This window comes from Hyla sarda, chromosome 2 (genome assembly GCF_029499605.1).
Source record: "Hyla sarda isolate aHylSar1 chromosome 2, aHylSar1.hap1, whole genome shotgun sequence".
Lineage (NCBI taxonomy): Eukaryota > Metazoa > Chordata > Amphibia > Anura > Hylidae > Hyla > Hyla sarda.
The window spans coordinates 313,940,874-313,954,750 of NC_079190.1; the positions used below are offsets into that span (position 1 = coordinate 313,940,874).

The 13,877-nt window shown below is 44.2% G+C and overlaps 1 protein-coding gene across 6 annotated transcripts in view; it reads left to right on the forward strand.

Annotated features, from left to right (window-relative positions):
- The window catches only part of PARL (presenilin associated rhomboid like), a 258,743-nt gene that overhangs the window by 198,487 nt on the left and 46,379 nt on the right, over positions 1 to 13,877 (forward strand). For all 6 annotated transcript variants that reach the window (XM_056557714.1, XM_056557710.1, XM_056557712.1 and 3 more), the window contains 2 exons: positions 818 to 888; positions 9,761 to 9,862. In XM_056557714.1, the coding sequence (XP_056413689.1) occupies positions 818 to 888; positions 9,761 to 9,862 (173 nt within the window). The remainder of the gene's footprint in view (positions 1 to 817; positions 889 to 9,760; positions 9,863 to 13,877) is intronic.

Sequence of the window (13,877 nt, forward strand, 5' to 3'; positions counted from 1 at the left end):
GGTGTTTACAAACCCCTTAAAAGCTCAGGGCTTGAACACTTCTTTGCTCCCCTAATATTCCTATTCTTGCTTAATTGCCAAGCCTTGTATACAAATTTTATTACTGCGCTGTGCGTACAAATTGTACACAGGTGGTTGATTTGGAAACAGAACTTCCAGCTGACTATCAATCATGCTGAAACAGGGATGTGAGGAGGCTTTGACACTTGGCATCAGAGATTAAAAGCATTTTTCTTCATTATGAAAGTACAGACTGATATATGAAAGGTACAGTGTGTATCCTTGCTATAAGAGTGATCTAACAGTGCCAGCAGTTAGAAACATGAATTGCAGCTGACGGATTCCCTTTAAGAATAGTCAAAGCGCTGAATGTATTACTACTACAGAAGTATCTTTCTCATCTCCTTTAAAGGAAATCTGTCACCAGTTTCACCTGCACTAACCTGTCGGTACAGACACTTACCTGGCCCCGTTCTCCCGCAATCTTCCGCCGTATAGTCAGTTCGAGGGCCATCTTGGAGCATGGACAGACCTTCGTGATGTCACCACTGTTTCTCTGCTGGGTCCCGCTGCTAACAAACAGCAGCTGTGTTGTCACAAAGCTCAACTAATGCTCCAAGTCAGACCCGGAATGGAAGATAGTATTGCTGTCATCACTCACTTGCGCTATCTGTTTGTATCAACAGATTAGTGCAGACAAAGCTAATGACAGATTTCCTTTAAAATAAAAAATGAAGATTTTCAAACTATTGGTTATGTACGTACAAATGTAAATTACTAATCTGCAGAATTCTAATTATTTGTTTTTATATTGCAGGAGTTGTATCTACATTTGCAAGCTATGTGTGCAAAGCGGCCACAGGACGTTTTGGGCCATCTCTCGGTGCTGTAGGTATTGTATTTTATTACACAATTTAATGATGTTAAAGCAGCAATGTTTTCGATTCATCAGAAGTTAAAGATTTTAATGTCTAATGAAAATGTAAACATCCACACTTTTTAACATTAGTGGTCATTTTTTAAAAAAAGGCATGGTGTTCCAATAATAATGATAGTTTTTTCAGGGTAAAATATACCATCATACAGTTACGGAGTAAAAGCCAATATAAAGGTTGGAGACATTGCAATGGAGAAATGCTTCCGGCAGACTGGCCCTTCCGAACCCCAGGTTAAACAATTTGACCTTCCAACTACACCAACTTAGAGTATTGGCTGGGATAGCGACTCTGAGCCCCACTGGCAAATTATTTATGGCAAACCATGTGGGACATATACTGATACATAGCCTGGAAATTGGTGCCCTCACTAGGCCACTGGCTGCCTCACCCACTACCCAGTTGTTGTGTAAGGTATGGAGACATGCTGGAAGTATTCTTGGGGTATTGGGATGCACAAAAATGTTGACCATGTGGCACAATCCTGATCTGTCTGAGTTTTCTTCTTTCCAGGATGTGGGGTTCTTTGTGAATTGTGTGTGAATGGTGTATCTCCAGACTATACTCAGAGGCTCAGAGTAGATCGAGGATGCTGGAGATCCATTCTAATGCTGTGTTAGAAACACTGGTTACTAACTCTCTGGCTCTGCTGGGGTTATTTCATGGCTTTATCAAGAACTTGTATGATCTTTCCATGAACAGGTTCCCTTATTGGTTTGGGGTAAATGGGATGGGGGGGGGGGGTATCATGGCCCCTTGTCGGATGAGGAAAGGAACACTGTTTTGCCACATGCTCCCTTGCTGTCCCTCTCTAAAGCCAATCACTTATCGCAGCTGTTCCTTCTGCACAGGGTGTACTAAACCTTAGCACTTCTATATAGGCTAGGTCTATGTCCTGATTCTAATTGCTCATGGTGTGGTCGGGTGGGGGCCAACTTTTTTCAGATGGTCTAGGATTTCACATCATTGGCTCCTTACTGGAGGGAGGTGCTCTCCCTTGTTCGTACGATGTATGGGATTGTTGTGCCAATGTAGCCTAAGCCACGTGTACTAGGTCTCATAGGGTGTGATACTGAGCCTTCTGTATCCTCTGCATATTGAATCATGCCAGAAAACTTATAGCTCAAGGGCTAAGGGCTATTCCCCCTACGGTTGTTGACCTGGTTGCCCAGGTTTCACTTATTGTCTGGTGGGAAAGAAAGATTTATGAAACATTTAAGGTGATGTGTAAATTTCATGGGATATGGGGTCCCTGGGAGCGTGAGTATAGGCTGGGTCTGGATAACCCCTAATGAACATCTGCTACCTTGTTTCTCCGAAAATAAGCGGGTAGGGCTTATTTATTTATGGGGGGCTGCAGGAGTATGGAGGATGGGGGGCTGTAGCAGTGTGGAGGATGGGGGGCTGTAGCAGTGTGGAGGATGGGGGGGCTGTAGCAGTGTGGAGGACGGGGGGGGCTGTGGGAGGATGGGGGGGCTGTAGCAGTGTGGAGGATTCCGCACCCCCCCCCATCTTCCACACTGCTACATCCTCCCACAGCCCCCCATCCTCCACACTGCTACAGCCCCCCATCCTCCCACAGCCCCCCATCCTCCACACTGCTACAGCCCCCCCATACTCCACACTGCTACAGCCCCCCCATCCTCCACACTGCTACAGCCCCCCCATCCTCCACACTGCTACAGCCCCACCATCCTCCACACTGCTACAGCCCCCCCATCCTCCACACTGCTACAGCCCCCCCATCCTCCACACTGCTACAGCCCCCCCATCCTCCACACTGCTACAGCCCCCCCATCCTCCATACTGCTGCAGCCCCCATCCGCCATACTGCTACAGCCCCCCCATCCTCCACACTGCTACAGCCCCCCATCCTCCACACTGCTACAGCCCCCCATCCGCCACACTGCTACAGCCCCCCATCCGCCACACTGCTACAGCCCCCCATCCTCCACACTGCTACAGCCCCCCATCCTCCACACTGCTACAGCCCCCCATCCTCCACACTGCTACAGCCCCCATCCTCCACACTGCTACAGCCCCCCATCCTCCCCTTCCCCCGTTGTCCTCCACACTCCTACAGCGCCCTCCACCCCTCTGCCATACTAAACTACCGTACCTTCCACCTTCATACCGTATGGAAGCTGCAGCTCTCGACGGCGGCGGGACCTCCTTCTGTTACTTAGCAGCCGGGGGCAGGGACACGTTCGTGACGTCGGCCGTGCATATGCGCCGACGTTTTAAAGTGACAGCATCCCTGCCCTGGCTGCTAAGCAACAGAAGGAGGTCCCACTGCAGATTCCGTATGGTATGAAGGTGTAAGATAGATAGTTAGATATGGGACCATCAAAGGAGGGCGGGGGGTCGGGTCTGCGGGCATTACTGGCGGCCACGGTCCGGATCTGGATTGCGGTCCGCCAGTTGATTATCCCTGGCCTAGGTCTTATTTTCGGGGTAGGGCTTATATTGCAGCCCACCCTGAAAATACTGCTAGGGCTTCCTTTCGGGGTAGGGTTTATTTTCGGGGAAACATGGGAGCCTGAGGGGGGGGGGGGGGTTACACCGTGGATCACTGACCTTTTCTCCTGTCTTGTTTTCATATTCCCCATACACCGAACCATATAGAAGTACATCTACATTGGTTCTGCAGACTGTGATTACTCTATTGTATACATATTCCTCATCTACAGTGGGGCAAAAAAGTATTTAGTCAGCCACCAATTGTTCAGGTTGTCCCACTTAAAAAGATGAGAGAGACCTGTAATTTTCATTATAGGTATACCTCAACTATGAGAGACACCATGAGAAAATAAAAATCCATAAAATCACATTGTCTAATTTACTAAGAATTTATATGCAAATTATGGTGGAAAATAAATATTTCATCAATAACAAAAGTTCATCTCAATACTTTGTTATATACCCTTTGTTGGTAATGACAGAGGTCAAACATTTTCTGTAAGTCTTCACAAGGTTTTCACACACTGTTGCTGGTATTTTGGCCCATTCCTCCATGCAGATCTCCTCTAGAGCAGTGATGTTTTGGGGCTGTCGCTTGGCAACACGGACTTTTAACTCCCTCCAAAGGTTTTCTATGGGGTTGAGATCTGGAGACAGGTCAGGCCACTCCAAGACCTTGAAATTCTTCTTACGAAGCCACTCTTTCGTTGCCCAGGCGGTGTGTTTTGGATCATTGTCATGCTGAAAGACCCAACCACGTTTCATTTGCAATGCCCTTGCTGATGGAAGGAGGTTTTCATTCAAAATCTCACGATACGTGGCCCCATTCATTCTTTCCTTTACACGGATCAGTCGTCCTGGTCCCTTTGCAGAAAAACCGCCCCAAATCATGATGTTTCCACCCCCATGCTTCACAGTAGTATGTTGTTCTTTAGATGCAACTCCGTATTCTTTCTCTTCCAAACATGATGAGTTTAGTTTTTACCAAAAAGTTCTACTTTGGTTTCATCTGACCATATAACATTCTCCCAATACTTTTCTGGATAATCCAAATGCGCTCTAGCAAACTTTAGACGGGCCCGAACATGTACTGGTTTAAGCAGGGGGACACGTCTGGCACTGCATGATTTGAGTCCCTGGTGGCGTACTGTGTTACTTATTGTAGCCTTTGTTACTTTGGTCCAAGATGAACAAATGCTGTTTCCACAGCAGAAGATGATGTCCTTGCGGCGCTCCTCCAGCACAGACTTGAAAATAAAAAAGGTTTATTGCGATCTAAAATAGCGGACAACACGTTTCGAGGGGCATGACCCCCTCTTCGTCAGGTCCTTTCATAGGACCTGACGAAGAGGGGATCACGCCCCTCAAAATGCGCTGTCCACTATTTTAGATCGCAATAAACCTTTTTTATTTTCAAGTCCGTGCCTACGGTTTTCATTAATTATACCCGCTGGAGGAGCACCGCGAGGACATCTTCTTTGCTGTGGACACAGCGTTTGTTCATCTGATCTTCAATACCGCCCGAAGGACGGGACTGTTGTCGGCAGCACCCCAGCTCCAGTAAGCCACAAATTGGGATGGCTATACGTGTATAGAGGTATTGTACTTGGAGTACAACACAATCAGGTGAGCGTGCCCCATTACAGCACACCACCTACTTTTCACCTGTAAGGATTAACCACACATAGCTGCGCTATTTTCTGTCCCATTTTTTCCATATACGTATCCATTACTTTGGTCCCAGCTCTCTGCAAGTCATTCACTAGGTGTGGTTCTGGGATTTTTGCTCACCGTTCTTGTGATCATTTTGACACTACGGAGTGAGATCTTGCAAGGAGCCCCAGATCAAGGGAGCTTATCAGTGGTCTTGTATGTCTTCCATTTTCTAATAATTGTTCCCACAGTTGATTTCCTCACACCAAGCTGCTTGCCTATTGCAGATTCAATCTTCCCAGCCTGGTGCAGGTCTACAATTTTATTTCTGGTGTCCTTCGACAGCCCTTTGGTCTTGGACATAGTGGAGTTTGGAGAGTGACTGTTTGAATTTGTTAGTATAAAAAACACCTGCCCAAAACCTCAAACAGGTGCCATTAATACAGGTAATGAGTGGAGGACAGAGGAAACTCTTAAAGAAGTTACAGGTCTGTGAGAGCCAGAAATCCTGTTTGCTGACACCATAATTTGCAAATAAATTCTTTAAAAATCAGACTGTGATTTTATGGATTTTTTTTTTCATTATGTCTCTCATAGATGAAAATTACAGGCCTCTCTCATCTTTTTAAGTGGGAAAACTTGCACAAATTGTGGCTGACTAAATACTTTTTTGCCCCACTTTACAGTGCTCCAAACATAAACTATTACCCCCATTAGTACCCTCACAGTAAAAGTGGGTCGGTAGGTGCTTTCCAGTAGGTTGGTCCCCCACTTACGTAGGTACGTTTAATCAGTAGATAGGTTCCCCCATTATTTAGGTTGGACACTCATTACAAAGGTACTTCTCACCAGTAGATAGGCCCCTTATTGCATAGGTAAGTCTCCCCAGTTCGGTAGGTCCCCCAAGCACATTGGTACATCTCACCAGTTGTTAGGTCCCCATTACATAGATACTGTATGTCTTCCCAGTAGGTATGTCTCACTAGTGGGTTGTTCCACATTACATAGGCAAGTCTCCCATAGACCATAATTATTTTGCCATAGGATTAAATAAATAATGCAGGGAAATGTTGTGCTGCATTTATAAGTATCATAGACCTCAGTATAGGCTATTGCTATGCAATTTATTGAAATGTTTCCTGTGCACATATATATATATATATATATATATATATATATATATATATATATATATATATATATATATATAGGCAATCCTCCCAAAAGCCTACTTCTGCCTGTGCACACTCTATATTTATATGTATGTATGCATATGCCCTCGTCCTCTGGTACTTAAAGACGCAGTGCGACAACTTAAGGTCGACGACTGTGAAATTGCAGCGTCCTGAACAGCTGAGAGGACAGCAGGAGGGAGCTTACCTTCCTTCCTGCTGTCCGATCGACGCTCTGCTGCTCCATGCCTGAGATCAAGGTTGGAGCAGCTGAGCACCGCTAACACTGATCAATGTTATACTATGGTATAGCATTGAACAGTGTATGCAATCCAAGGATCGCATGTAAGAGTCCCCTGTGGGGACTAAAAGACAAATGTGAAAAAAAGGAAAAAAATAAGTTAATAAATGGGATTTAACCCCTTCAGTAATAAAAGTTTGAATCACCCCCCTTTTCCCATTTAAAAAAATGTAAATAATGTAAATGTCTGAACTATAAAAAATATAATGTTAATTAAATGGGCAATGGCGTACACGTAAAAAAAATTCCAAAATTGGGTATTTTTGTTCACTTTGTATATTCTAAAAAAAAAAAAAAAAGCTATTAAAAAGTCCCATCAAAACAAAAATGGTAGCGATAAAAACTTCAAGGGCTCATTTAAAAGTTATAGGGGTCAGAAGATGACAATTTTACACATCCTAATTTTGGTGCATGTAGTTTTATTGTTTTTTAAGTAATAAAATAAAACCTATATAAATTAGGTATCCTTGTAACCATATGGACCTACAGAATAAAGATATGGGGAGACATTTATCATTAGGTGTGTATTGTAGACACAGATCTACCCCTTTACACTGCCTGTCTAATTTACACTCTTACACTCATGCTCAAAATTTACAAAAGTTGAGCACGTCCTTTGATAAATTTTGCACAAATATAGAAACACCCCCCCCCCCACCGTGCACTCCTTCTCTACCTCACAATTCACAGAGCTGCACTTCACAGACCTGTGGCATTTTCCCGTGGTACACTGCTCACATAGCTAGAAGTGCTGGAGCAGGAGTGCACAATAATAAAATCATAAATCTTTATAAAGTACACAGAATGTCTGGGTTTAAAAAATATGTAATTTTGCTAAACAATCTGTCCCCTTACCTCTATATCAGTGTTTACCAACAAGAATGCCTCCCAAGTGTTGCAAAACTTGGCATGTTGGAAGTTGCAGTTTTGCAACAGCTGGAGGCACCCTGTTTGGAAAACACTGTGTACATGTACCAGAGCTGAGTGTGTGATCATGTACAGGTAGCATAAATTAGTGTTCGGCATGTGTATGGAGCAGAGCTGAATGTGTGATTATGTGTATGCATGACCACGCACACACTCTGCTGCATACACATGATCACACACTCAGCTCTGCTGCATACACATGATCACACACTCAGCTCTGCTGCATACACATGATCACACACTCAGCTCTGCTGCATACACATGATCACACACTCAACTTTGCTGCATACACACGATCACACACTCAGCTCTGCTGCATACACACGATCACACACTCAGCTCTGCTACATACAGTCACACACTCAGCTCTGCTGCATATACACAATCATTCACTCAGTTCTGCTGCATATACACAAACACACACTCAGCTCTGCTGCATACACGTGATCACACATATACAAAGACCTAACAGCCGTACCTCCTTCTCCCTTCCTGCACATACAGTAAAGAAAAGAAGAGAGGCGCTCCCTGTGGAGTAAAGCCAGCACAAGGGTGAGGGAGGGGAAAGGGTAAATATTCGTGCTCACCCTGCTAAGTTGTGTGAGGACATACACAACTTTGCTGAATGCATGTGATTTTGAGGATCACAATCCTGTTGTCTGCAGCCCTCCTGGAGAATATGTAGAACAAAACAAGACTTCAAATGGAACCAGGATTTGCGGCGCTGACCATGGAAGAAATATCGGAGCCCAGGTAAAGGAATGAGGTTTATTAGCAATGCGTTTCACCGCGCTTGGGCGGCTTCATCAGGCTCCTACAGTGGTATTCTTAGCTATACGATCACCATGGTTACTAGGAATGAGCGATTCGAATCTGACAAATCCGAATTCCTTACGAATTTCAGGAAAAATTCGATTTACAGCGAATGTTAATATCGCCGCGATTGCATAGCGTAAATCGCTTCATTAAAGCGTACCTGTCATAGTGCAAAAAAAAAGAAAAAAAGTTATATGTTACTCAGGACCCAATCCTGATCATGTGCATATAATTTTTCTGTGTGTCAGACCTATATATCCAGAGATATAAGCATTTATCTGCTGGTGAGTTACTTTTTCATTATCCAGGCTGGAGGGGGCATGTCAGTCTGTCTCCCTCACAGGAGCAAGCCTGGGCAGTCAGCCAATCAGTACTCTCTACTCTGTAACCCTTTCCTCTCTGGTTTTATGCTGCGTCATGTTACACAGAGAAAGATACTTGGAGCTTGCCTGCAGTAATCAGAAGACATTATGGTGAATTCATAACAGGATAAAATGTATAAATATAAGAATAGATCTTTATAAAATTAGTGCAAGGATTTTTTTTAGATAAAAGTACAGCATTTTTATAAATACATGTTCTATCTGTTTTATCTTCTCCTAGTAAAGCTGGATGCTAATCAGCATAGCTGTCACTATGTGTGTGTCATTTATCTTTTACAGACTCCTGAATGTCTGATAAACTTCTTTGTCATTCAGGAATCCGAGAAAGCTTTGACTATTTCAGCATGCTGGGAGTTGTAGTTTAGCAACAACTGATACTGCAATGTTTGTAAATAACTGTGTTAGAGTAGTGTTGCCTCCAGCTGTTGTAAAACTACAGCTCCTAATACTGTTTTTAAGTGTACTGGAGCGCATTGTCCTCCCCTCATAAGTTCATACCACATAAGTACATCTAAGTGGTGTACCATTTTATTCCTGTTAAAGTCTTAAGGGCCTAGACACTGTTAAAGGCCAGCCATAAGTACACACCTGTTGGTGTTGTAGACAAATAATGTTTTAATTGCAGTGGCGCATATTATACTCCCCTCATATACGCACTAAGTATGTCAGGCAGAGAAGTGCCAGGACATGCACAGAGGAGTGGCAGAGGCCTAAATTCACCAGGCAGAGGTTGTAGCATACTAGAGGAGAGACAGACAAGGGGTGCAGTGATAGATGAGTCCATGCAGTGATAAGCTGCAGAGTTACATAACGCCCCTGAGCACACTGACTGTCTTTCCTGTGTGCAGATTCTCTAGTGTGTCTTATGTGATGCAGCCTGATACAGCTCTCTCCTGTGCGTGAGAGATTAAAACCCCCACAAGGAGATATACTGCAGCTGTTTCACATACCCATATTACACTGAAACCCCTATACAAGGAGACAATACTGGAGTTGTATCACATATGCTGCATTAAATAAGTAAAAATATAAAAAACATTCCTGGAGTTCTTCTTTAAATGTCATGAAGCATGTTTACTAAATGCCCTTGTGTTTTTTAAATTACTTTCTCAGTCTGGAGCAATCATGACAATCCTCGCTGTGGTGTGCACCAAGATGCCTGAAGCCAAACTTGCAATCATTTTCCTACCTATGTTTACATTTACTGCAGGAAACGTATGTATAAAAAATGCACTCTTTGTGTTTTATTTTATGTACATATACTGTTGCCATATAATTTTTTAAGGATACATCACACCTGTATGTTCACATACATCAAATATGCTTTGGAAATGTCCCATATGTTTCTGGTTATTTCTGCAATGTGTCTATGAATCTCTGTTAATCCCATTAACTCTTTAACACCCTGTGACATAAAGCTATGTTGGACAAGGATAATTAATCGGATAGCCCCAACTTTGGTGCTAGTCCCTACTCTACCAAGGTGCAGGGCATAGTGAAGTCAAAGAAAAAAAAACTGTACAGAGGTCAGGGAACAGGTCTGGACACACAAGGTAAACAAGGAACAGACCAGGGTACACACAGTTGTACAGCAAACAAATGAGTGGGGTCAGGCAAACTAAGGTTACCCGGGCGGACTACTGGGTACAGGATGGCAGGCAAAATAATAGGTAAAGCAGAGAGGTCAGATACACAAAAGCAAGATAGATAAGTAAATGCTGGTGAAGGTAGAAGCTACAAGAACTAGCAGGGCTGGAACACACTGCAGTGATTCAACCCCTAGAGGACACAGGTAAACCCTGAGTGTCTGGGAGTTGCATGATAGAGCGTAACTACTAGCTGCTATCAGTAGCCAGGGACCTGCCAGTAATGGCAGATCAATACTGATCACAGCATCTGCGGCAATTCGGCAGTTACAGTGGCTGATCTTAACCTCCCTGGCGGTATGATTCTTTCTGGAAATTTGTACCAAAAGCGGTACAATTTTTTGCACTGAATCTCACATCTCCCCCCCGCCCATTTCACATCTCCCCCATCACATTCCCCCTCCCTTGTCACATTCCCCCTCTACCTTGTCACATCCCCCCGTCACATTCTCCCCCCCTCCTTGTCACATTCTTCCCCCCTTGTCACATTCCCCCCCCTGTCACATTCCCCCCCTGTCACATTCCCCCCCCTTGTCACATTCTCCCCCTTCATGTTACATTCCCCTCCCCCTGTCAAATCCCCCCTTTGTCACATCCCCCCCCCTTCATGTCACATTCCCCCTCCCCTGTCACATTCCCCCCCCCCCCTTCATGTCACATTCCCCCCCCCCCCCCCCCCCCTTGTCAAATTCCCCCCTTCTCACCTTGTCCTGCAGCAGTATACACTAGGTTTGCCGGGCAGATTTCAAACCTAGTGTATTTGCTGCAGAACAAGCCCTTTCCCCTTCAGCCAATCACAGGCTTTACACCACTGCGGCCTGTGATTCGCTGAAAAGTGAAAGGTCCTGTAAGATGAATAGAGCAGGGACCAGAGCGCACGGAGGGGAACGACATCTTCAGGGACCGGGACTAGGTGAGCAAAAGGTTTTTTTATTTTACTACTTTTTCCTTTTACATTTAGCTCAGTGTTTTTCTGACAGGGTACCTCCAGCTGTTGTGAAACTACTACTCCCAGCATTCCCCGACCACCTTTGGCTGTTCGGGCATGCTGAGAGTTGTAGTTTTGCAACAGCTGGAGGCCCCCTGGTAGGGAAACACTGACTGGCCGGCCCCCGCAACGGGAGCCAACCCGAGCAGATAATCGCAAGTTTTCCCGGGGGCCGCATCGCTATATCGCATTGCTTTTGCGATATATCGTGTAGCCCGGCCGGGAGCTCTGTAATTCTACCCCGAGCGTGACTCGGGGTTACCGATCCTGGCAGGGAAAATTAACCCCGAGTCACGCTCGGGAATACCGCTCAGGAGGTTAATGCCTGCTGCACAGCCAAGATTGCGGCCGGAGGTCTCCTTACCTGCCTCCTGCATTTTTCCAAAAAAATAAAAAATCTAATAACATATTTGGTATCACCGCGTGCGCAAATGTTCGTTCTATAAAAATGTTATGGGAAGGCTCTAAACTGGTCGAATGAAAAACTGCCTGTGCAATTAATCTGAGAATCCAATGAAGCAAAAAAAAAAGGGGCATTAAACAAGAGTACAAGATGACTCGAGAAAAAAAAAATGCGCAGCTCAGCAAATCCTGGGATGTGATTGATGGTGGTCTGTAAATGACGGCCACTAGTATCTTTCAGCTGTTCCTCTATTCAGCACCCTGGTGTTGACTGCAACATTCATGTAATGTCCACTCCTAAAGTAAGACCAGGGGTGCCAAACAGAGGTGGGGGCTCGGCGCAAAGGTAAGCAGGGGCAGTCTGAAGGCATGGGGGGGGGATGTGAGCTCTTTAGTCCATGCCATGCTAATGTCAGCTGCTACCCTCACTGCTGTTACCCTATCCTTTATGGCAAGAAAATAGTAGCAAAGAGAAAAAGAGAGCCTCAGCACAGCAGGTGGCTGATTTCAGTATAAACGTGGGAGTGAATAAATCCTGTCAGTGTGATTATAGGGTGCTAACAAGCATTAGAAGAAAGATAAGGTAGCACTCACCATCTTTAGATGTCTTCAACCTTTATTGCAGAATGAGCTTCATAACCTATGACGTAGAAACGCTGCAGGAAAGTGCAGGCAGGGAAAACAGGTGCGGGGGAGAGTTGAGACGACAGAACAGTTTCGTCCAAAAAATACCATAAATAGCATACCATGGTATTCAGTGTGGCCACAAAATCGGATATGGTGCAAAACTGAGCCAACCAGATTCACTATCTGACTCCAGTCGGCTCATTCAAATGATTGAAATGCTGGCAGGGTTACGGTATGGGATGGTTTTCACATCTCCCCGCTGGATCTGGTGACAGTATAAAGAAATTGTGGTGTGAATTCACCCTTAATTACACATCAGAAGTTGTTTGAAAGTTTAGGTACACCTTAAATCCACTGATGGTGAAGTGGTAATTACTGATATTTTGATAATGGCAGCTGTAAAGGTGTGGAATATTTTAGGCAGCAAGGAAAGATCTTTTTTTTTTAAACTGCCGTGTTGGAAACATAAAAAATAGGCAAGCACAAAAATCTTAGCGACTGACGAGTGCCAAATTGTAACAACTTGATGACTGGGGTAAGAGTACTTTTAAAGTAGTAGGTCTTGTTGGGTATTATTCACAGTATGCAGTGTTTAGTACCCACCATAAGTGGTCCAAGAAAGGAGAACTGGTGATAGGGTCATGGCACATAAGGCTTATTAATGCTTAGGAGGAGAGAAAGGTAGCCATTCTAGTCCAGTCCAAAACTTATGTTAGTGTTCCCTGAGGTCAGTGTGGTCATGCTTTTAGTGTTCCTTGAAGTCAGTGTGATCATACTTTTAGTGTTCCCTAAAGTCAGTGTGGTCATGCTTTTTTATTTATTTATTTTTTGTTTACCTAATTTTGATTCTGTTTTTACACACCACAAGCTTTGCAATTGGCATGTGAAAAGTGGAATTATAATGAAGTGCATATCAGAAAGTTGATCTAAATTCTAGTTGCTGCCTCTGAATTAGCTTTTTAATTCAATCATTATGCAAAAATTGAATAAAGACGTGCTTAAAATGTAATGGAATTTACAGTACATTATGTGTGAACTGGGTTTTCAAAATCCCATCTACATGCAGTCGAAAACTCTAACTAAAATTCATAGCTTGCTGCATGCTCATTACATACATATATATATATGGGGGAATTTATAATTGTTTATAGAGCTGTTTTGTGTCTATTTTTTTTGCGCAAATATATGCGCAAGTGTTTTTTTCGCGTCTTTTTTTGTGCAAATTATGATAGAATTTTTATCCACTTGTTTACCAGTTTACCAGAGAGCACTTTCTACTGTAGAACACGGGAGCCTTGTTTGTTGAATAGCTATTAACCAATCAGAGCTCCCCTCTCCTGGTGGGGATTATGAATTATAAGAGCTGTATATAGGAGTCTTCAGGCAGCGTGATGTAGACGCATGTACCTCCGGCGTGTATAGTTAATAAATGCGGATCGCAGGAGAGTGATCTGCAGTGATCTGCCCCTCTGTCCTTGGACTACTACTCCTATCATGGGACAGAGTCTATCCCATGATGGGAGTAGTTGTAGTACCGCAGTGCTGCTGAGGGATGGCACTTGCACAT